The following is a 21,632-nucleotide window of genomic DNA, read 5'->3' as shown; positions in this document are numbered from 1 at the left end:
TTTACTGAGCAGGGGGAGAGTATCTGGTTCTGTCCCTCCAGTGACTGCTGCTGGTGTCTGTCTTGTGTTTCTTTTTAGATTGTGAGCCCTTTGGGGACAGGGAGCCATCTTTATTTGATTGATTGATTATCTCTCTATGTAAACCACTTTGGAACCTTTTGTTGAAAAGTGGTATATAAATATTTGTTGTTGTTGTAGAGAGAAGCCACTTGTTACAAACAGAAGAACAAAAAACAGTAACACACCCTTGAAATCTAGTTACTACCAGGATCAGCTTCTCCACAGGGACATTTCCCATTTGGGAACTGTATATACTGTAAGTAGACATGTTTAAAAAAAATAATCCTTTTTCTGCAACCCTATTGATAACAAATCATACACCTTAAGGTGTTTCACCACATGTAATACACCTTATGTGGATTATGTAATTAAATCTGAATATGACTGTAAACTATTGTATGCAGAAAAAACTCCAGAAATTTGAAGAAACGCACTGGTGAGCACAAATGCAACATTCAGAATAAGCTCAGTGGAGAACCACTGGTAGAACATTTTGTAGAACACAGTGATAAGTCTACAGAGTTCATCTTCTGAGTGATAGAAGATACGAGGAAGATACGAGGACAGGGATCCATCTTATTTATTTATTATTTCTAGGTGTAAACTGCCCTGAGCCAGTTTTGGAAGGGCGGTATAGAAATTGAATTATTATTATTATTATTATTATTATTATTATTATTATTAATAATAATAAAATGACCATTGACTGGAGGCTTTTCAGAGAGCAGACTTTAGAGGCTTTACTGCATGTTTGGGGCATAATGGATACTCCGATGCGAAAAGAGGATCTTGTAACCCCGGACATAAATCGGGCTAGGTTCCACTACAGAGGGGGGAAACCAGAATTGTGTGTGAAGTGCTCCCTGAAATATCGTATGGACTTTGGGGGTAAATCTAGCCGATATGTGACTGCACACCCACCCTCCCAAAGTAAAGTCATGGTAAAGTTGCCATCTGAAAAAGCTCCTGGTGCGGAAAGAAATGCAGTGAATACAGACTGTCACAACTAAAGGGCTAAATGAAGGACTGGATTATGTTTCTCTTTGAAAACAATGAGATACTTCTGATACTCTCTTTAAAAAGAGCTAATTACTCCTTTAGTTTTTTCTTCTTCAAAGTAGCACTTTACCAAAAGTTGATTGCTTTTCAGAAGAGTATTTATTTAGAAAGGTGCTTTTGGAGGATAGACACAGAGGTTTCTGCTGGTGCAGGATATAATTTCCGGTAAAGAGACTAAGAATATATATATAAATCAAGGATTTCTGATTATTGGTAATTATCCCGCTTTTCATTCTTTCGATTCTAGAAAGGCTGGTATGCCATTGGATTGATCTAAGCTGGAAATATCCTAGAGTTACTACTGTAATGTATAGTTTGATATTTACTAATGGTTTATTTTTATATAAAAATTTTGTCAGCATTTTTTAGACAAGCAGTGGGATTATGCACAGAATTAATGCTTTGCATATGGAGGCTTTGCACTTCTTATAATTATGTCAGTTTTAGTCATGATTATTCATAAATGTTGTTTGCTTTTACAGTTGCCTCTGAAGACGAGCACACACTCAAAATGTGCCAGGCCTTACAAAATAAAGTTAATATTATCTGTTTATTCAGTGAGGTCATTCACACAATCTATCCAGGTTTGGGAGCTTAGTGTGCTCCTAATTTTCAGATGTGTGGAAGCAAGGTAGAGGAAAACCTGGTTAGAAGTGATTGTGTGGAAGCAAGGCAGGAGGAAAAGCTACCCAGGTTTTCTTCCTACCTTGCTTCCATGCAACTGAAAATTGGGAGCACACACAGCTCCCAAACATAGTTTTTGATTGGGTGAATGATCTCTTTGGGCTTTCCTTCCTTCCTTTTTTTTTTTTTTTAACCTGGTTCAAAGCAGGCCCAGCTCTTGGCAAACTGAAGATCACTGCTTGGAGCTTTTCTAAGCTTCCTTCTCTAATTTGTACAACTCTTTTGTGCACGAGCGGAGGGAGGCCAGAGGCGGCCTGTGTTCGGCCGCTACGGTGGCCCCCCTCACCCCACCCCTGCATCTAATGCAGGGAGCATTTAGCCATGCCCCTTGAATCTGACATCAGATGTGGGGGCGTGGTTTAGCTCCCGAACGGGGCTGTGCGGCCCCAGTTGAGAGCTAAACCACACACCCCGCATCTGACATCTGACACAGGGGCGTGTCAGGGCCTCTTGAACCCATTTGCCCAATGGTGGCTCTGCCTCTGTTTTTGTGTTTATCTTGCAAATTGCAATGACCAAGCCCCCCGCCCCTGATGCATATAGAAATATAATGCTTCCCCTGCACATTGAAATATAGTGCTTCAGAAAGGATGCTGGGATTAACTCGTCTTCTTGACAGTGCTACTTTTCTGTGTGCAGGGATATTTTCAGAGAGCGGGGGCAGTGAAGTGGTGCCATCCAGGAAACGGTTTGTCAGGGTTGGTTCTGAAGGTCTCTTTTTGCTGCATAAGCCTGCCCTTAGCGGTGGTGGGTGAAGGTGTCTTTCACATCAGGCAGCAAAATATCTTGGGCTGGCCCTGCCCCCTGGAAGGGGGTCTCCTCAGAGTATAGTGCAGTAGGACTGATCATCCTCCCAAGGAACCTGCAGCTGGAACAAAACACAAACACCCAGATGGAGCATGTATGGTCTACAGCAGGCCTGCTCAACTTCGGCCCTCCTGCAGATGTTGGCCTACAATTCCCATAATCCCTGGCTATTGGCTGCTGTGGCTGAGAATTATGGGAGTTGTAGTCCAAAAACAGCTGGGGGGCCTAAGTTGAGCAGGCCTGGTCTACAAATAAGTGGACTCGGATGGTTTTGTTTGAGGGAAGGGCTGCGCTCGGTTGTAAATAAAAAAAAAATCGCACCGATGCACCATTGTGCAAGAACCCCCAAAACATTTTTTTTTTAAAAAAGATCATTTCAAAAGCTGAGAGGAGGTTAGATATTGAAACGTCAAATTGCTGAATGAACCCTCTACATTACATCACATTACACCATGGGAACCGTGGGACAGCCCGCCTAAAATGGGAAAATACTGCCATTTTTTTCCAACGCACATACCATGTTGTAACATGGAAACATAGAGGTAAAATTCGGAAGCAGGCTTACCAGCAAGGAGCAAATGGCACCTTGCTGTCACTGCACACATAACGGTGTGAAAACACAGTTCGTATGGAAGCACACTTAGCCTATTGACAGCGAATAAATTTTAACATTTATTATTTGTTTGCTTGTTTATTACATTTAGAAACTGCCCCATCCAAAGGCTCTGGGCAGTGTTCAACCAATTAAAAAAGACATAAAAACACACACCATTTAAGACACAGTGCTAAAAACAATATAAAAATAATTCAAAGCCATTTAAAAAAACAAAACATTTTAAAAAACAATTTGAAAACCTTGAAAGGCCAGGCCAAACAAGTAAGTTTTTAGGGCTCTCTTAAAGGTCGACAGCGAGCCTAAACGGCAGAGATCTGCCAGGAATGCATGTAGGCCAGGAGCAGCTACAAAGAAGGCCCGGCTCTGAGTCACCACCAGATGTACCTCTCCAGATGACCTCAACGTGCAATGAGCATCATACAGAAGAAGGCGCCCAGGTCTGGAAAGCGTGCAGGTCTGTTATGATTTAATGTGTTGTGTGTTTTTATTTCATGTTTTAATGTTGTGTTGTGAGCCGCCCAGAGAACAATTTGTTATGGGGCAGCTAACAAAGTTTATTATCATCATTTATTATCAGCATTTATTATTATTATTTCTTGTTTACACAGTCAGACAGGTGTTATTGACTGGTTTGTTTTATCCAGACCTCGAGTCCTTCCCAAGGACCTGGGAAGGCTGAATTTTATGGTCAATGTTGTTGCTGTTGTTATAGATATCGTTGCAGAATATAGGCTGTTCCCAGTAAAGCTGCTTTTTGTAATTGGCTGATGGCGATTTCTGTGGCCCCGATGGTGTTGAGGTGCTCGTCAAGGTCTTTTGGAACTGCACCCAGGGTGCCAATGACCACTGGGATTATTTTGGTCTTTTTAATTTTTATTTAATAAGTAATAAATAATAATATAAATAAATAAATAATAAATAATAATAAATTTATATACTGCCCCAAACCAAAGTCTTGGGGCAGTTATTATTGACCTTTAGTAAAGGTGTCCTTCAAAAGTTACACTTTTTAAAAAGCTTTGGTGTCATTTCTGCAGAGACATATGGAGAGACCCCATGGATAAAGCAGATAAAAGGAGAGGTGGAGGTGTGGCTACCTGCCTGGGAGTGACTTTGGGGAGTGCCAGCTCCTCCTGTCACCCCTCTCAATTCCTAACTGGGCAATTTTGTTCCTTGAGCCCTGCAGTCAGATCTCGATCTATCTGGTTTTTAATCATTTCCCCAGTACGTTACGTTGCAGCTGTGCTCGATCTATTGGCATGCAGATTTCTACCTCTGGACTCATAAACCTTTATTAGACTGGATATAATCCAGAAATAACTCTGCAATTCAATCAGCTTTAAAGGGATTGGTAAATGGGGGAAATGTCATGACGTAGCAGCCCTGCACCCACCCTTGAAGACTCCACAGATGAAGGAGGAGACAGGCTACAAGAACCCAAGACCCATAGCCATGATCCTCTACTCACTCTGGAAGAATCCACAGACGAGGGAGAAAGCAGTGTGCTGGAACCTGACACCTAGCTCTCCTTGCCACAGCCTGAAGACACTGCTCTGCCCCCTGACTCAGACTTTGCCTACTTCTGGGGGGCCTCGCTTAAGCTCCGGTGGCCAAGGAGTGGCTTCCGGGGGTGAGCAGAGCACTGATGTCATGGGCTTGTGATGATCTCTCAACTGTGCAGGCATACCTCACAGCTGGCAGAAGACACTGGCCCAAGCAGACAAGCCCAGCATCACTCTGGCTTGCTGCTGCCAGGAGAGGGGGGATAGGGGAGAGTGGAGAATGACGGCTCCACTCACCCCCCGGCAGCCATCCCTCGGCTGCATGGCTGTAATTCAAAAAAATATACAGAGGTTCGGCGGGGCGGGCATGGGGTGGCTGCCAGAGGGGGGCCCCCCAGCCATTTGGAGACCTCCCAGACTTTGGAGGTCACAGACTGGGGCCCCAAGGTCCGGGGATTAGAGCGCCTCTGAGGATAACTTTCCCACCTTGGTTAAGAGCAGGGTAGAGAAACTAGGTTACCTTGCTTTGAAACTGGTCTGAAGGAGTTCTTGTGAGTTCACACAATCATACAAACCAGCGTAGGATGCCTCCTACCCTGTTTTTGGTGATTGTGTGAACAGGCCTAAAGTACAAATAGGTCTTTAGCCTGCTCTCCAAAGGGAGGAAAGTTCTGAGAGACACACACACCCCTAGCTTTTGCATTTATTGTCCAATACAAACCAAATGCACAGCACATGGGAGAAGGTCCTATAAGATCCTAAGGGGGTGTCTTGCTGTTGTTGTTTTTGCTACTCGACTATGTTGGTTCAAGATGGTGGCCACACTATGGGGACATTGACAATCCTGCTTTGTAACTCATGTGCGGACAGGAACAAAACAAATTCACAGCACAAGGAAAGGAGTCTCTATGTCAAAAGAAGCAGAAAGTCGGCTCCATTGGTTCTACTGAGAGTTGCTTGTTCACTTACCGGAACACTCCAAGGGGCAACCAGGTTGGAACATATCCGAGAAGAAGCCATTTTAGCTTCTTGCGCAAGAAGGTCCCAGCGGTACCCTTGTCCCAAGTTCCCTGTTGGATCAGCCGGGTCCAGGATGACTGGTCTGGAATTCAGTAACAGGAAGAGACAGGGAGGTACAGTGGCTAAAGTGTTGTGTATGAGATCCAAATTCATAGCCCTGCTCAGCAATGAAGATCACAGCACGACCATCATCAAGCCACTCCCTCTGAGCCACCCTTTCCCCATTTGCTAAATGATGTAATTAAAGATTTGTCTTGACAGGACCCTAAAGCCACTGGTGTAGTCAGGGGAATGGCGCCTGTGTCTGCCCCACTGTTCCCTCTAAGAGGGATTCCCAGATGTTGTTGACTACAACTCCCGCAATCCTCACCTGCAGTGGCTTTTGCTTGGGGATCATGGGAGTTGTAGTCAACAACATCTGGGAATCCCTCTTAAAGGGAACACTGGTCTGCCCCCAGCCCTGCTGGGCGTGTCCCTTGCACGTGATGACATGTGCAAGGCGGTGTGGCCAGAGCCCTGAGAGGGGAAAACAGAGGCACCTAGCCAGCAAATCCTGGCTGAAATATGTGTACTGATTCAGTGGGTGGGTGGAGTCAATGCTGGCAGCCCCCAGGAGCCTGGAGGCCTGGGTTCTTTGAACCCATCCGTTCTATTATAGCTCTGCCCCTGTTCATTTTCAACTGCAGATACTATAAAGGGGTATCAAAAAATGTTTAACCAACCCTTCTATTATCTACATGCCCTCTTGATTTTTGTAGATGAAGCTGCTCTTAAAGGGGAAGGAGCAGGAGAGGCCACTTTTCCTGATCAGTTGGCATTCCTAATCAGATGTAATAGGGCAATCGTGGAGTACTGGGATTAAGGTGTGGGGTGTTTTTTTGGGGGGGGTTGGCATGTCTGTAACCAAAAATGCAACACCTGTTATTTGCGATTAAATGTGTGCAGGCCAAGCTTTTGCAGAGTAAAAGAATCTGGCATGCCGAAGAGCCCTTGCAATGGGTGGTCAGGGTGGGACGCCAGCAGTTATTTGAGAATGGAACAGTTACAAGCACACAAGACAAGAAATGCCAGAAACAAATGAGAAACACAGGACACTGACCTGGATTTCCGGAGCTGCTCCTGCAGGTGTCGTTTGATGGTCTCATTCTCAAAATCATAGTAGGTCGTCCAAAATATGCAGAGCTCTTGGTAGTGTTCAATGAGCCAAAGAACCGTCCGGAACCCCTCCGCCATGTCAAAATTTGTCCTTTGACCTCCATGTTCCCAGGCATAGATAGCCAGCAGCTCCATAGCATACTTGGGGGGGAGTGATGCCTTCTTTTGGCACTGCGATTTGTATGGGAGTTCAAAGTTCTTTATTTGCGACCCAAGGTCAGCATAACATAACATAACAACATCTCATAGCATAGAGAAATACAATAAGGAAGTAAAATATTTAAATATATAGATGGATATCCACAAACAAATGATCAATAAAAAATTTAAAATTAATCAAGGAAAAGCTCACTGCCGCAACAGTACTACAATAGAACAGAATTTAGCCACCTTAAAGGTGACATCTAAAGTTCTATTCGCAAGAAGATAGGAAACATAAAAATCTCCAGAGCAACCTGGGAAGGGTGTCAGAAGAGGAGTAAGTAAGGAACATCTTAAATTTCTATATAATGGACAGCACAACAAAACATGTTGTATGGATTCAACTTCCCCCATACCACATGGGCATAATCTATCCTCTCTAGGAATCCCCAGAAACCTCCTGAGAGCACCGCTGAGCAGAGGCGTATCTAGGAAAAATAGCACCTAGGGCAAGCACTGAAATTGCGCCCCCTGTCCAAACATCTGACACCCATCTTTCAGATAACTTTACCATAATATCAGCTCAAAAATACAAGTCAAGCTTGTTATTCTTTTAATATTTCAAAAACTATTTTAGCAGTGGACGTAGCCAGACTAAAAAAGGTTGGAAAACTACAAATTTCAGTATGTGGGGGCTCATGAAATACCCAAATACTATGTGGAGATGTACTTGGAAAACTAAACAGAAGTGCCTGTCTAATTCTCTACTATGCACTGTAGCATCACTATTACATAAGTTTTAAAAATAAATGGAGAATTTGACTTTTCCCAGATACTCTGAAAATAATTAAAGGATATGCAGAGTAAATTGTGTCACTGCTTGGAATATATTCTAGTATTTCAGAAAGACAGTTAAAATAAGAGAAAGACAGCAAGAAACTCCCAGTGGGCCTTAATACTAAGGATTTCACACTGATTCAAAGACAAACTCACCATTAATAGCCATCACATTTAACTCACTTATCACAATAAGCAAAGTAAGAGCAAATGAATACAATCCTAGCTCATAAGCTTCAGCTCAGTATTGACAAGCCCTGATTCTCTGTACATAGTGCCAATCTGAATATGTGTACAGTGACTTATATTATATTAAATTTTAATTTTTTTAACCTCTAGCCCCTTTTAGGGGCTTCCTAAAGGCCGTGGGGGGGGGTCTGCAAAGATTCCCCTGCTGGCCTCTAGGGCCTCGCAGGGATTGTTTGAGCATGTGTAGGGGGTCATTTTAAAAAATATTTATTTTTTAAAAAATGGCTGCTGAAAACAAAATGGCTGCCGTACATGCTCAAATGGCCTCTGCAAGGCCTGGCATGGCCTAGGGCCTCACAGAGGCCATTTGAGCATGCACAGTGGCCATTTTGTTTTTGGTGGCCATTTTTTTTAAAAAAATTAATTTTTAAAAATGGCACCCCCCCTTCAAGTGGCGCCCGGGGCACATGCCCTACCTGCCCCACCCTAGATACGCCCCAGCCGCTGAGGGTAACATATCAAATCTTGCTCTAAAAAAGGCCCTCTGATAGCATGTCAAGCTCAGGGCATTCAAGTAAGCAGCAGGGCCCCAACTAAAACTGCTCAAACCCAGCCTCCTTTTAATGCAATCAGGGATTCGGGAGTGCATACTAGGAAAGGAAGGAAGGGGGAAAGATGGGGCATTGGGATTTAAAGTTTTTATTTCTGCTATGTAACCAGGGGGATTTAATCAGGGTTGCCAGCACTGCATTGGCAGAAATCGGGCAGGGTCTCCGAGGGGGCCAGGGGCATGGCCACCTAAGGGAGGGGCGGCAGCGGAGCAGGATAGTGACGAGAACTCTCCCGCCGAGGGCAGGGCTGGCGCGCTGGCGACTAATGACAGGCAGGCTGCTGCTAAAAGCAAGCCTGGAGAGCACTCATTGCCACGGCCACCGGCCACTCACTGACTGTGATTTCAGGAGGAGGAAGGGGAGGAGTGAGGGAGGGGTGTGCACGGAACCGGCTGGTCTGATTCGGTTCGAGACCAGACCCAAACCAGACTGGGCCAGTTCGGTCCATCACCCCTTCAACCCCCACCCCCGGTCTGGTCCGGGGGGGGGGGTCGCAAACATTATTTTTAAATTTTGATTTTTTAAAAAAAGATTTTTGAATTACCCCCTCCAGGGGTGTTGTTAGAGGCGGCATTGGGGGAGGTATCCACTGAGGTTCCCCCTCCCCCCACCGGCCTCCCTTGAGGCTCATACCAGCTGGCCAGCTCTTCAGGCCATTTGGGTCTTCCCCCTCCGGCGTGGTCGCCATTTTGGAGGCCACCATGCCTATGCAATTGGCCTCTGCATGACCCAGTATGGGACAGCCAGTATGGGAATCAACAGAGGCCGGCGGGGGAGGGGGAACCTTTGTGGCAACCCCCACCACCGCTGCCGCCAACATCTCTCCTTGAGAGGGTAAGTTAAAAAAAAATATTTTAAAAGAAATTGCTAACCACCCAAATGGTTGGGGGGTGTTCAGTCAGGGGATGGTTCAGTTCAACCCTGAACCGGTTCGATGTCGAACACGTTCGATGTCGAACCTGTTTGCATATCCCTAGAGGGAGGGAGAATGAAAGACTCCCTTCCTTGGCCCTGCCTTCCTCCAGATGAGGCAGATGGGCCAATTTCAGGCATCTGCACATGCATTGCACTCGCCAGCACACCACCCATCCCACCCATCCCTGGCTGCTGCCCCAGAGAGTAGCCATTCTGCTCAGCAGTGGCTTTAATTTTTTTTTTAATTAAGGTGAAAAAGTGGGAGTAATTGCATCCCGAACGGGACAAGCATTTCCCCGCTGAAAGTCAGAACATCCTGCATAGTGTGGGACAGTTGGCAACCCTATAACAGTTGCACAGAAAAAATGGAAGCAATAGCAGTTAAAGGAAGAGATAGTTCTTAATTGCAGGACCAAGTAGCTCTTGTCCTATTTCTGTTGCCGCTCTTGTTGCTGAATTGTTTTGTTGGCCAAGAATCCAGGATGGTGGGTTGATGGGTCATTAGTAGGAACTAATGATCAGGTGACCATCTACTAACCACTGAGAATCTCTTTGTGTTTGGAATGGGATACCCACTGGACCTTGGAGAAGGGGACACTTTTCAGTTGAGGAGCAGGGGCAGAGACAGCAGAAAAAACCATTTGGAGAGTTTTTATCTACTTTTCCCCTATCATATTTATATACCACTCTCCCCGCAAACCCTTACAAAGCGGTTCTCACAGATCGTGAGATCTGCCTCAGTGTGTAAAGCAAGTGTTAGATTCCAAGCCAAGCGTTGATGAGACCTGAAATTTCAGCACAAAGAGGACGATAACAGCAAGCACAGCTACATCTCAGCTGGACGCATAACCTTCTTTTCTGCATCATTACAAGTTATACGCTGCTTAGAACTGGGATCTTGAGCACATCTTGTCTCTGGGAGCCTACATACCTTCTTATACCAGTATTTCACCAGGCGGATGAGACTCTTCACCTTGGTGGGACGTCGAGAAATGAATTTCTTCTGTAACTCCGTGAAGCAGCTGGAGAACTCCCCAGGACGACTGTTCGCCTCTATCAACTCGACGTACACTTGGGGGTCAGGCTTGTAATACTGATCTGCAATACTGCAATACTGGCCTGCCATGGGAAACAAACACAGTCCAATATTGCAACTGGCTATGGCGGACTAACTACTGCTGTGGACAGGACTCAGTAGTTCTTGGTGGGTGTCTTGATCTTAAATTGGCAAAAGGGCCTGAGCAGAGCCATCTTGACCGAGGAAAGACCACATCCCTGTGTCTGCTGAGAACAGCAAGATAGCAGAAGTACTTATTCTAGTGCACTCTACACATGGCCATCACCTCCTGGTCAAAACAAGGCTGAGCTTGGAGTATGACAATGTGCTCATGCACCTCTGGTTTGTTTTGAATTGGGGGTGGAGAGCGACCAGAATCATTTATCTGGGGGCAACAGGGTCCTCAGAGCAGAAGGACAATATCTTGCATAGATATTAATGTGGTTTGGAAACATCTAGGACAGGATAAGTCACCCTGGAGGCTTTACACACAGGGCTTTTACTTCAAATCTCCTCCAGAATGGAGTGGGCCAGCCCACATATTAGCTGCATTTACCCTGAAGTCATAAGAACATAAGAACAGCCCTGCTGGATCAGGCCCAAGGAAGCCCATCTATTCCAGCATCCTGTTTCGCACAGTGGCCCACCAGATGCCTCCGAGAAGCCCACAGGCAAGAGCTGAGGACATGCCCTCTCTCCTGCTGTTACTCCCCTGCAACTGGGACTCAAAGGCATCCTGCCTTTGAGGCTGGAGGTGGCCTATACCCCTCCGAATAGTATCCATAGATAGACCTCTCCTCCATGAAGTTATCCAAGCCCCTCTTAAAGCCATCCAGGTTGTTGGCTGTCACCACATCTTGTGGCAGAGAATTCCACAAGTGGATTATGCATTGTGTGCAAAAGTACTTCCGTTTGTTGGTCCTAAATTCCCCGGCAATCAATTTCATGGGATGACCCCTGGTTCTGGTGTGATGTAAGAGGGAAAAGAATTTCTCTCTGTCCACTTTCTCCCCACCATGCATGATTTTATAGACCTCTGTCATGTCATGACAGTAATTTGGAGTTTTTCAAAACTCAGTGAAAGGGAGTTTACATAGGCTTTAGATATGCAGAATGGATGTAACCTGAACCTTTTTGTTTGTGCTGATTCCATTAGCCTGCAATTTTCTCCATGACAGAGAGAAAGCTCTGACTTCTGCTTTAAACTTCCCTGCCTCTTAAATAGTCTGGGGAGGTGGGTGTGTGAGGGGAGGCGAACATGAGGTGATGAAGGCAGTCACTCACAAAGGCAAGGGTTAAGCGTTCTACCATTTGATCCACCTGCTTGGCAACTCGTCATGCCATTCTTCCTTTCTTAACTGTCAGAATAACAACAATGAAAAAGCTCTCTCACTCGCCTCCTCTCTGATTTGTGATTGGTTGGAGGAAAAACCTGGAGCAAGCCGGTGGGAACGCACAGGGAAAAGATCTGCCCGGGATTGCGGAGAGGAGCCGACCCTGTGTGAACTGTGCATTTAATCCCCCAAATTAAACACCTTGTGAATCTGCTGAGAAGCAGATTCGCTTTTCAGATACCCCGTGGCATGAAGGCATGTGTGAATAACTCCCCGGAAAGCTTTTTAGCAAGCCTTTAGGGGCAGAGAGCAGTTTATACTGCGGTTTTGCTTTCAAGGAAAGAATCTCTCTTCTCATCCACCCAACCCCTGTTGGAACAATCCTTCACCTAGCTACAGCCTAGGACCAGAGGATTCCCTTGGCTGGGTTGAAGGCCCAGCTGAGGGAAAGTACACGTTCCTGGCTGGCACACTCCTCTCCCCCCTCAAGCGATGTCTCTCACCTAACAGTACTAATGTATACAGTTTTGTTTTGCTTATCAGAACCAGGAGGTTCAAATGATACCACCCAGCTGGCCCAGAAAGGTCTGAATCACCCCTCAGTGTGCAAATTGATTCATGTGTTGAGGGATGGTTGGGATGAACCACACACCCCTACGTGATTATGCAGCAGCAGGACAGAACAGCAGATGCAGGGGAGATATGCATGCACTCTCTCCACCGTGTGAATCTGAGCTGCTCAGGCAATATTGTCCCAATTGAGTCATTGTGGCAAAAAGGGGGGGGGCACAAAGTGATCTGCTAAGAAGCCCATCAAACCTACTCTAAGCATCTGCTCTTACATTCACAGAGCAGGCATGTTGCAGCCTGCCTCCTTAAGAGCTGAGGCCCGAAGGCCTCAGGATGAGACAGGGCATGTGAGTGAACAGCAGGGGCCACTGTGTCTTTTTTCAATAGAAGTCTCTATTAGGGGTTGTGCCTGAATGAACTCCTCAGGTGCTTGAACAAAGGAGATGGACCCATAGTCAGAAATAGTTCTTGGTTAAATTAGTTTCATCCAGGGGTGTGGCTACAACTGAACCCGCGAGTGGGAGAGTGAATGCCCCAGCTGCAAGTCTCTGGGGGCTATCTCCTGCCCACTAGGGATGTACAAACAAGTTTGATGTCGAATGTGTTTGAGGTTGAATGTGTTCGGTTCGATGGTTCAAGGTTGAACTGAACCATCCCCTATTCAGTCCAACCCTGGACTGAACACCCCCCGACTGTTCAGGGGGTTGCGGACTTAAAAAAATTAAAATTTAAAAAAAATACTTACCCCCTTCGGGGGAGTTGTTGCAGGTAGGGTGGTCCACGGAGGTTCCCCCTCCCCCCCGCCGGCCTCCCTTTTTGCCACCACTGACCGTTCAGCCGGCATTTTGGCCCATTTAAGCCGCCCCCTCCAGCGCAGTGGCCATTTTGGAAGCCGCCATGCCTGTGCAATTGGCCTCTGCGTGGCCTGGGTCACGCAGAGGCCAATTGCAGGTATGGCAGCCTCCAAAATGGCCTCCACGCTGGAGGGGGAAGGCCCAAATGTGCTGAAGAGCCTGCCAAAGGTGGCAAAAAGGGAGGCCGGGGGTGGACCTCCGCGGACACACACCCCCACCCCCACCTCCAACAACAAAAAATGTCCGCAACCCTCCTTGACCAGACCGGGGGGGTGGTTCGAGGGGGTGCCGGACTGAACTGGCCTGGTCCGGTTCGAGTCCGATCCGGACTCGAACCGAACCAGCCGGTTCCGTGCACACCCCTTCTGTCTACCCTCACTTCTAGGGCAACCCTTACATGAGCTTGTGGAAAGCTGGGAAGAACACAGACAGTGGCTGAAGGAAGAGCGAAGAGGCAGCAGCACGATCTTCAGAGGGTGTGCGTGCGCATGCACAACGAGCCAGAGATGGGGTGGGTTAATGTAGAAGTCACTCCTGGTTGGCTAGCTGGCACTGGGCACTTGTGGCACGGGATGAGGAAGGCTACATGTGCTGGCAGTTCAGACGGGAACACGCTGGCCAACCTTTATCTTGTTCACATTCCGCGCCCATTCTGAAAGGTTAACCTTTCCGTGGTCAGCCAAGGCGTGATGTGGCCAATAGCCCTCCTTGGTATGTGGCTTCTTGCCCCCACACAAGAAAACTCTATTCTCTCTGGCCGCCTCTCAAAATGTGTAGCCTCTCAGGGTTGTAGTCCTAGGCTACAATATTTGGGGCTTTTTAGTTCAGAGAAAAGGCCACGAAGAGGAGACCTGAGAGAGAGCTAGAACATTGTGCATGGTGTGGAGAGAGTAGAGAGAACTTTTTCTTCCGCTCTCACACCACTACAGCCAGGGGTCGTCCCATGAAACTGATTAGGACGAACAACTTTAGGACTAAATTTAGAAATTTAGGACTAACAAAGGGAGTACTTTTTCACACAATTTGTGGAATTATCTGCCATGGGATGTTGTTGGACATGGAGTTCCAGTGCATCGACCTTTTTGCACCAACTATCCTAATGACCACTAGGGGCACTGGGAGTAGAGGCGGTGAGTGAGGGTCTCCTTACCTGTCCCTGCTTGCCTCTACTCTATGACCCCTGATATGACTCTTCAGGTATTTCCTGTTGAACCTCACAATCCTTCCTTTCCTCTTAGAAAGCAAATGGAAACATATCTCTCTCCCTCCCTCCCTATTCATTATGTAGTCCTTTAGATTAGGATGAGGTCTTTTCTATCCTAAGTGTACTTCACCAATAAATGCTTAGTATTTCGTTCTACAAGAATCTCTGTGTGTTTTCTCTAAATAGCTGCAACAACTAAAACCTGCAAACTACTCTGCAACTGGAGTGGGTCGCTTCTTTAGTGCTCTGCTGGTTACTACTGGGGGTAAAATTTACAACCCCCAACAGATGTGATGATGGCCACCAGCTTGGATGGCTTTAAGTGCAGCTTAGACAAATTCTCTGCTATGGAGGACAGGTTTCAGTGGCTACTGGCCTGGACGGTTATAGACTACCTCCATGCAGAGGAAGGAGTTGCCTCTGGATCCCAGTTGCAGGGGAGAAACAGCAGGAGAGGGGGCACGCCCTCACCTGTTGCCTGTGGGCTTCAGAATCTCTTTGCCTCAACCCAGCCTTTTCCATGGGGCCTGTCCATCCCATTCGAGGGGCCCTGTATCCAAATTCACTTTTTAAATGAACATAGGTACAGACACTCACACAGAAACATGTATGAGTGAACAGATATCGGGACACTTGTACATTATGTCCGAATAGCGCTATGATATATAACCAGAAGGGAGGAATCCTGTTAGCCCCACGCAGTCTGCTGGGGGGAATCTGAGTCCCAGAGGCATAACTATAATAGGGCAAGAGGAGACAGTTGTCTGGGGGGCCACTGCCTTGGGCACCCCCCCAGAGGCAAGTCACATGATTGACTCCCCCAGCCGGGTTTCCTTCAGTTGTATTCATCCTCCGAAACTGATGTGAGTGTTAAGACCTGGAGCTACCAGAACAGCATGTCTTTCTCGAGTACCATGAAATGACTTGCATCGTCCACAATTTACAAAACCTTTAAAAAAATAATTTAGGATGATGTGCTATTGTGGCACATAGGTGTGTGTGTGTGTGTGTGTGTGTGTGTGTGTGTGTGTGTGTGTGTGTAGAATTTGACTTTTTGCTTACTACTATTCAGTGCTTTTTGTTACCACTATTCAGCCTCATTTAAGATTTCTTTACTTCATGAGCTGAGCTTCAGTGAGTGGGGGCCCATTTTAAAATCTTGTCTCTGGGCCCGCTCCAACCTGCTATGCCCCTGTGAGTCCAGAAGCTTCCATCACTAGTTCTGAAGCACATGGGCATCCCTAAATAGCATGGCATCCTCACCGATAGCATTGTAGGCTGGTAGCACATCAAATTCAATTTTTAAGTCCTGGGACTGGAGCGTGAAGCTGAGCACCCGTGGATTCTCCCACTTCGTTGACTCAATCCAAACACCAAAATATCTCTGTTCCACCCGCTGCCACTCTCCGAGCCTTTTGCCGATCTCCTGGATGATCTGTTTCCGGTCCCTTTCCTGGTCTGTGTAGCCTTTGAAGATGTCAAGGAACAGCACCAGGTCGGCATCCGAACGGCCTTTCAGGGCCGTCCCTTTCCCCAATGAGCCGCCCTGGGAATGAGAGTCAAGTGATGTCGGTCAATATTTTCCTGTGCACAGATGATCCCTGGGTTGGGGAGATTTCGGTTCAAAACCCCACTTAGAAATCAAATCAGAGACACACTCTCTCTCTCTCTCTCTCTCTCTCTCTCACTGTAAATTACCTCAATTTAAAATGTTTTTTCATGGAGGCTGTGGACAACAGCCCTTACACCTTTGCCAAAAATTACCGATGACGACGAGAAGGAGAGTGGAAAGGCTTATAGGCGTGAAGTGGAGACAAATAAACAAGCACCTAGTCTTTATATAATAAGAAAGTTTACTCTGAGAAAAATTAGTTCATTTAAAACATTAGCTTTTTAGTTTCTTTACACAGCAAAACTTAGAACACACAACAGTTCACACAAAAGCATGCAAGGGGAAAGAAAAGGTTGGGAAAATGCATAAACTAAGCTACCTAAACTGACCCCTACAGAGTCCTCTGTAGTTACCTTCTTCTCTGCAACTGGCTTGTTGTGCAGTCTCTTATCCTGGTCTCAGCACAGGACAGGAGGCTTTACGCACAGCAGATTTTACCACAGGTTTACCGGGAGGCTTTATTGCGAACTTAAAGCTGTCTCAAAAAGCTGCTGAAAATAGTGGAGATTTTTTACTCCGGAGATAAATCGTGCTATACTCGGGTGCAATGGAAAACCCGAATTGCACATGTGAACTGCTCCCTGATAACTCACAGGGACTTCGGGGAAAATCTGGCTGATATGTGTACTTGTACCCTCCATTCCGGAGGAGATGCGAGCTAAAAGCAAAAACCTTGCGGTAAAACTATTTTGCGTGAAACTTCCTGGAGCTCAATCCAGCCTGCTTCTTCTGTTATTTCAGTTCTGGTTGCAGCCACAGCACTGAATCTCTCCTGTGCTGGCAATTTTTCCGCTGTAGTTTGCCAACAGTGTCTCCAGAGACTCTCTCTCCCCACACTGACTTTCTATAGGACAAACCCTCATAAGGAAGCAATCGTGTGTGTGTGTGTGTGTGTGTGTGTGTGTGTGTGTGTGTACATACACAGGTTACCCTTGTTTGCGGTTCCTCATATCTGCAGTTAGAGAATATACACCCCACCTCAATATTAGAGATATTAAAGGGTTAAAACCTGTGGTTCCTAGGAGGCCAGGAATTACCTTCACGGTCATTTCTAGCCACCGTTTTGCTTAAATGAGCTGTATTATGACTCTTGTAGTTAAAAAAAAGAAGTGGTTTTTGTGGAAAATTTAAAGTTTTAGGGGCATTGCTGGACAGATGGAGACTGGTACAGCACTTTAATTATTTCTGCCATTTCCCACCTTTTTTTCTGACTCTCTCTGCCCTCCAGGAACCTAAACCCCAATTCCCGTTCAACTCAATGACTCATTATCATTGAGTGAATGGGAAACAATGGTTTCATTATCCCTGGAAATTGGCCGGAACAGAGCCCCTGCGGATAATGAGACCCACCTGTATATATGTTACTGTCCTGTACAGTGGCAAGCCTCTCTGAGCCCTGGGGGTGGGAGGACCAGCAGCCCTAGACCTTGCTATTTCCACTCCTCCAGCTCCTTCGATTCAGAAGGTGTGGGGTGAGGTGGAGGGAGCTTCTTCGAATGTTACTGGAGCAGAGAGGAGCCCTTAACATCCCTCCAAGAATCTCCTGATTACTGAACCGGTTTTGAACCAGTTCCCACTTCTTGTGTTTAGGGGCTCCTCCGTTCACCTTCACAGCCACCAAAATATTCTGAGATCTATATTCAGTTCCAGTTCTTTGGAAAACCTCTCTGAACCACTTCTTGATTCAGGCTCAGACACCCTGCCCACACATACCCCATTGCAATTTGCTAGTCATGAATGTTTGTAAAAACCACCTAAGAAATGTGTGGTGTGTGCGATGGTGACCTGGGAGGTCTCTCCACATGCCTTCAGTCTCCCCCAACCCCAAATCATTGGCATCTGGAGCAGCGGAACATAGGAAGCTGCCATATACTGAGTCAGACCCTTTGTCTATCTAGCTCAGAAATGTCTACCCAGACTGGCAGCGGCTTCTCCAAGGTTGCAGGCAGGAGTCTCTCTCAGCCCTATCTTGGAGATGCTGCCAGGGAGGGAACTTGGAACCGGAGCCAGTCCCATTGATTTAAATGGGGCTTATTCCCAGTAATCTGGTATAGGATTGCAGTGCCCATGCCCCAGATTGGTTCAATCTGTCACCTTTGAGGGCCAGCCAGCAGGAGTTTTTTCTGGACTCTGCACAGAACCTACATTCAGCTCCTTCCCAGTGAGCAAACATCAAATATGAATGGAAGAAAATTGGATGCTGTATGGAAGAACAATCCTTCCTGGTGCATCTAGGTTAGGATTGCCATATTCTGGCTTTCCAAATCCAAGGGGTGCCTAATTTGCATATTATATAAATTGGCTTGAAAATAGTTTTTCCGCAGAACAGTGACTGCACGTTTGGCTCCCCAACTCAGCTTCTACAAGGGCTAGAGCTTAACTTTTTCAAAATATATAAATGAAAGCTGAAATCCAGGCGAATCTGGGTGAAATGCTTAAAATGCAGGGGGGAACCCGGAATTCCGGGGGGCATGGCAACTCTGATCAATGTCTCCATTTCTCCCCCTCCTTCCAAACTGGCTCCTGGAAACTCCAGCTTAATAACAATACTATTTGTTATTCTTATTGCTTACATGTTTAATGGTGGAACTTCAGCTTCCTCCTTCCCTTATGGAATGTTGCCCTCTCAATTTGTTCTAGTGCCCAGACTCCAGAACTCAACTCACCTTGACTACCTTCAACACACGGGGCCGCCGGGATTGGGGCCGCCAGGATGCATCTCTGAAGCAATACTCCTTGAGGAACCTACATATGCTATCGACAGCCCTGTTCATTTCTTCCAGGAAGCTGCTATTGGGCTGGAGATATTTTTCGATGAAAGTATCCAGCTTCTTCGGTGGAGTGTCGTAAAGATCCTCCATGGCAGAGAGGTAGGCGGGTGGGAGAGAGAATTCTGACTTCTGAGCCTGGAGGACAGGAAAGAACGACTGGTTCTGCTCTGCTCACTGCTTTCGTTTCTCAGCCTTCGAAGAAGTTTCGTTTTCCACCTGAAACTCTTTGGATGGTTGACCTCAAGCCAAAGGAAGGGTTGGGGCTGGGCTGGGCAGGGCAGGGCTTAACCAACAATCTGCACTTTCTGGCGCAGCGGGGAAATGACTTGACTAACAAGCCAGAGGTTGGCAGTTCGAATCCCCACTGATAAAACACCTATTACGTTACTATGGGAAACACCTGTTATGTGAATAGGAAACACCTATTATGCGGTCACCAGGAGTCGACCCCGACTTGACGGCACACTTTACTTAACTGAAGTCAGCTGAAGACCGTTGTGCCTGTGGATGATGGGAGTTGTAATCCGTCCATATCTCTGTACCCTGGGCTGGAAGCCCCTGAATTAAGCTACCTCAACCCCCACCAATGCAATTGCTGAAGCTATTTTTATAGCCTATAGCTATTGGCTATAAAAGCTCTGGCTTCATTTGCAGAGATGACCTTTCTATAACAATTGACAATAGCGTCAATTAACAGTATTAACAATAGCATAGTGGTTAGAGTATTGGACTAGGATCGGGAAGTCCCGAGTTCGAATCCTCATTCAACCATGAAACTCACTGGGTGACTCTGGTCCAGTCATGTATCTCTCAGCCTAACCTACCCCATAGGGTTGTTGTGAAGATAAAAATAAGCATGTACTCTGAGCTCCTCAAAGAGCGGAATATAAAAGTAAATAATAATAATAACAACAACAACAATTGCAAGCTGTTACAGAGTGTATGTTAACAACGCAAGAGGGATTACTAGGAAAGTGGCATCAACTGAGAGTTGGTAGGCTTGTTTACACAATCATTTGGGGGTGGCTTGGAGAGTTGAAGAGTTCCTACCCCAGTAACAGGCACACAACCAGAACCTCTGTTTGGGTCAGCAAACCCAGAAAGCCCACGATTAAACCTGGTGCGATGTCCATTATTGAAGTCCGGAGCAGCAAACAGGGAAGGTCTTCCAAGGCCCCGCATGCCTTCCCAGCATGCTTTGCACTGCCAGCAGACTGAGAAAGCCTCATGCCAGCAGCAGCTGCCCTCTGGCCACAAAAGAGCAGGTGACAGACCCAGCCCTGCTGAAGCTGCTCCAGGTTCAGAATCATAAAGTATGCTTTGCAGAGTGGCACAGCCATGGATGGCAGCCCCTCCAGCCACAGCTCTCTATTGTTTTCATGGAAGGGAGAGCCTGCTAGGTCTTGGTGGCTGGCTAGAAGAGGTGAGTGGGCCCACTCAGCCAGAGAATCAAGGTCCTACCTTGGTTAAGAGTAGGTTAGGGAGGCTGGGTTACCCTGCTTTAGGCAACCTGGGCCTAAAGCCTAAAAGCCTAACCTGGGCTGGAGGGATCTTTGCGACCTTCACACAACCAAGCAAATGTGGGTAGCCTGCCTTCCCCCCACCCCTTGATTTTGATGACGGTGTGAACCAACCAGCCTAATGTGTGAATGTTGTGCATCTTTTAAAGTAGTATGTGTGAGAGCATGATATGACCATGGCATGAATATAGGAGTGTCTATGAGAGAGCAAATGGAGTGGACACCGAGCAGATACTATACAGACACAAAATGCAGCGACGAATTTACCACAGTTTCCACTGCTCTTGCACGACATTGCAATGGAATATGAGCATCAGCACCACCAGAATGGAGTACAGAGAAGAAAAAATCCAGCACCATTCAGGCATGATTAAAATACTGTGCAGAGGGTGTGGGGGGTGTAGAAACCTGAAGTGTGGTAATTACTGTGAAAGTAACTCCAGGAGCAGAATCCTATGGGCTTCTAGAGGTAACAGGAGTGTAAACAACCCTGAATTCACCAGGACCTTTGATTCACCCCAAAGGACAGGCATTTTGTTTTATTTGTTTGTTTATTTAATTTATATACCGCCTGACTCCAAAGGCTCTAGGCAGTTCACAAAAATAAACACAAGAAAAACAAAATAACAGCAATTAAAACATTCAGCAGTTAAAACATTCGTGTTAAAAACAGCAATTTAAAACATTCAGAGACTACTAAAAGCCTGGCGGGGAGGGGGGGATGTGTCTTAAGGGCTCTTTTGAAGGCTGGCAAAGATGTTAAGCCATGGATATCTATAGGGAAAGCATTCCATGGTCTAAGAGCAACTACAGAGAAGCATTTCCTGATATAGGCACATAGAAAGCTGCCTTCTACTGAGTCAGACCCTTGGTCGATCTAGCTCAGTATTGCCTACAATGACTGGCAGCAGCTCTCCAAGGTTGCAAGCAGGAGTCTCTCTCAGCCCTCCCTACCTGGAGATGCTGCCAGGGAGTGAGGTTACTAGAGGCAACTTGTGGTAATAGATTGTTGTTGAAATGCTCTGAAATGTGTCCTTTCTTTTTGCAGGCATCC

General features: G+C 46.5%; 1 protein-coding gene across 1 annotated transcript; it reads right to left on the bottom strand.

Annotated features, from left to right (window-relative positions):
• Positions 1–4,914: 4,914 nt before the first annotated feature.
• LOC128338021 (2'-5'-oligoadenylate synthase 1-like) lies at positions 4,915–19,148 on the bottom strand. The gene is made up of 6 exons (XM_053279878.1): positions 18,954–19,148; positions 15,879–16,161; positions 10,528–10,694; positions 6,848–7,074; positions 5,698–5,830; positions 4,915–4,974 (listed from the first exon to the last, which is right to left on the bottom strand). The coding sequence occupies exons 1-6, from the start codon at positions 19,146–19,148 to the stop codon at positions 4,915–4,917; spliced, it is 1,065 nt and encodes a 354-aa protein (XP_053135853.1).
• Positions 19,149–21,632: the final 2,484 nt, after the last annotated feature.

Source organism: Hemicordylus capensis, chromosome 15 (assembly GCF_027244095.1).
Source record: "Hemicordylus capensis ecotype Gifberg chromosome 15, rHemCap1.1.pri, whole genome shotgun sequence".
Taxonomy (NCBI): Eukaryota; Metazoa; Chordata; class Lepidosauria; order Squamata; family Cordylidae; genus Hemicordylus; species Hemicordylus capensis.
This window is presented reverse-complemented; position numbering and strand designations above follow the sequence as displayed.

What these genes read in the sequence shown, in the direction of transcription:
- LOC128338021 (XM_053279878.1), bottom strand. Translation starts at nt 19,148, where the DNA reads ATGGAGGATCTTTACGACACTCCACCGAAGAAGCTGGATACTTTCATC. An exon ending in GTGTGTTGAAGGTAGTCAAG is followed by an intron (nt 16,162 to 18,953) that starts GTGAGTTGAGTT and finishes TCTCATTCCCAG; the next exon opens with GGCGGCTCATTGGGGAAAGG. An exon ending in ACCAGCCTACAATGCTATCG is followed by an intron (nt 10,695 to 15,878) that starts GTGAGGATGCCA and finishes GCAGTATTGCAG; the next exon opens with ATCAGTATTACAAGCCTGAC.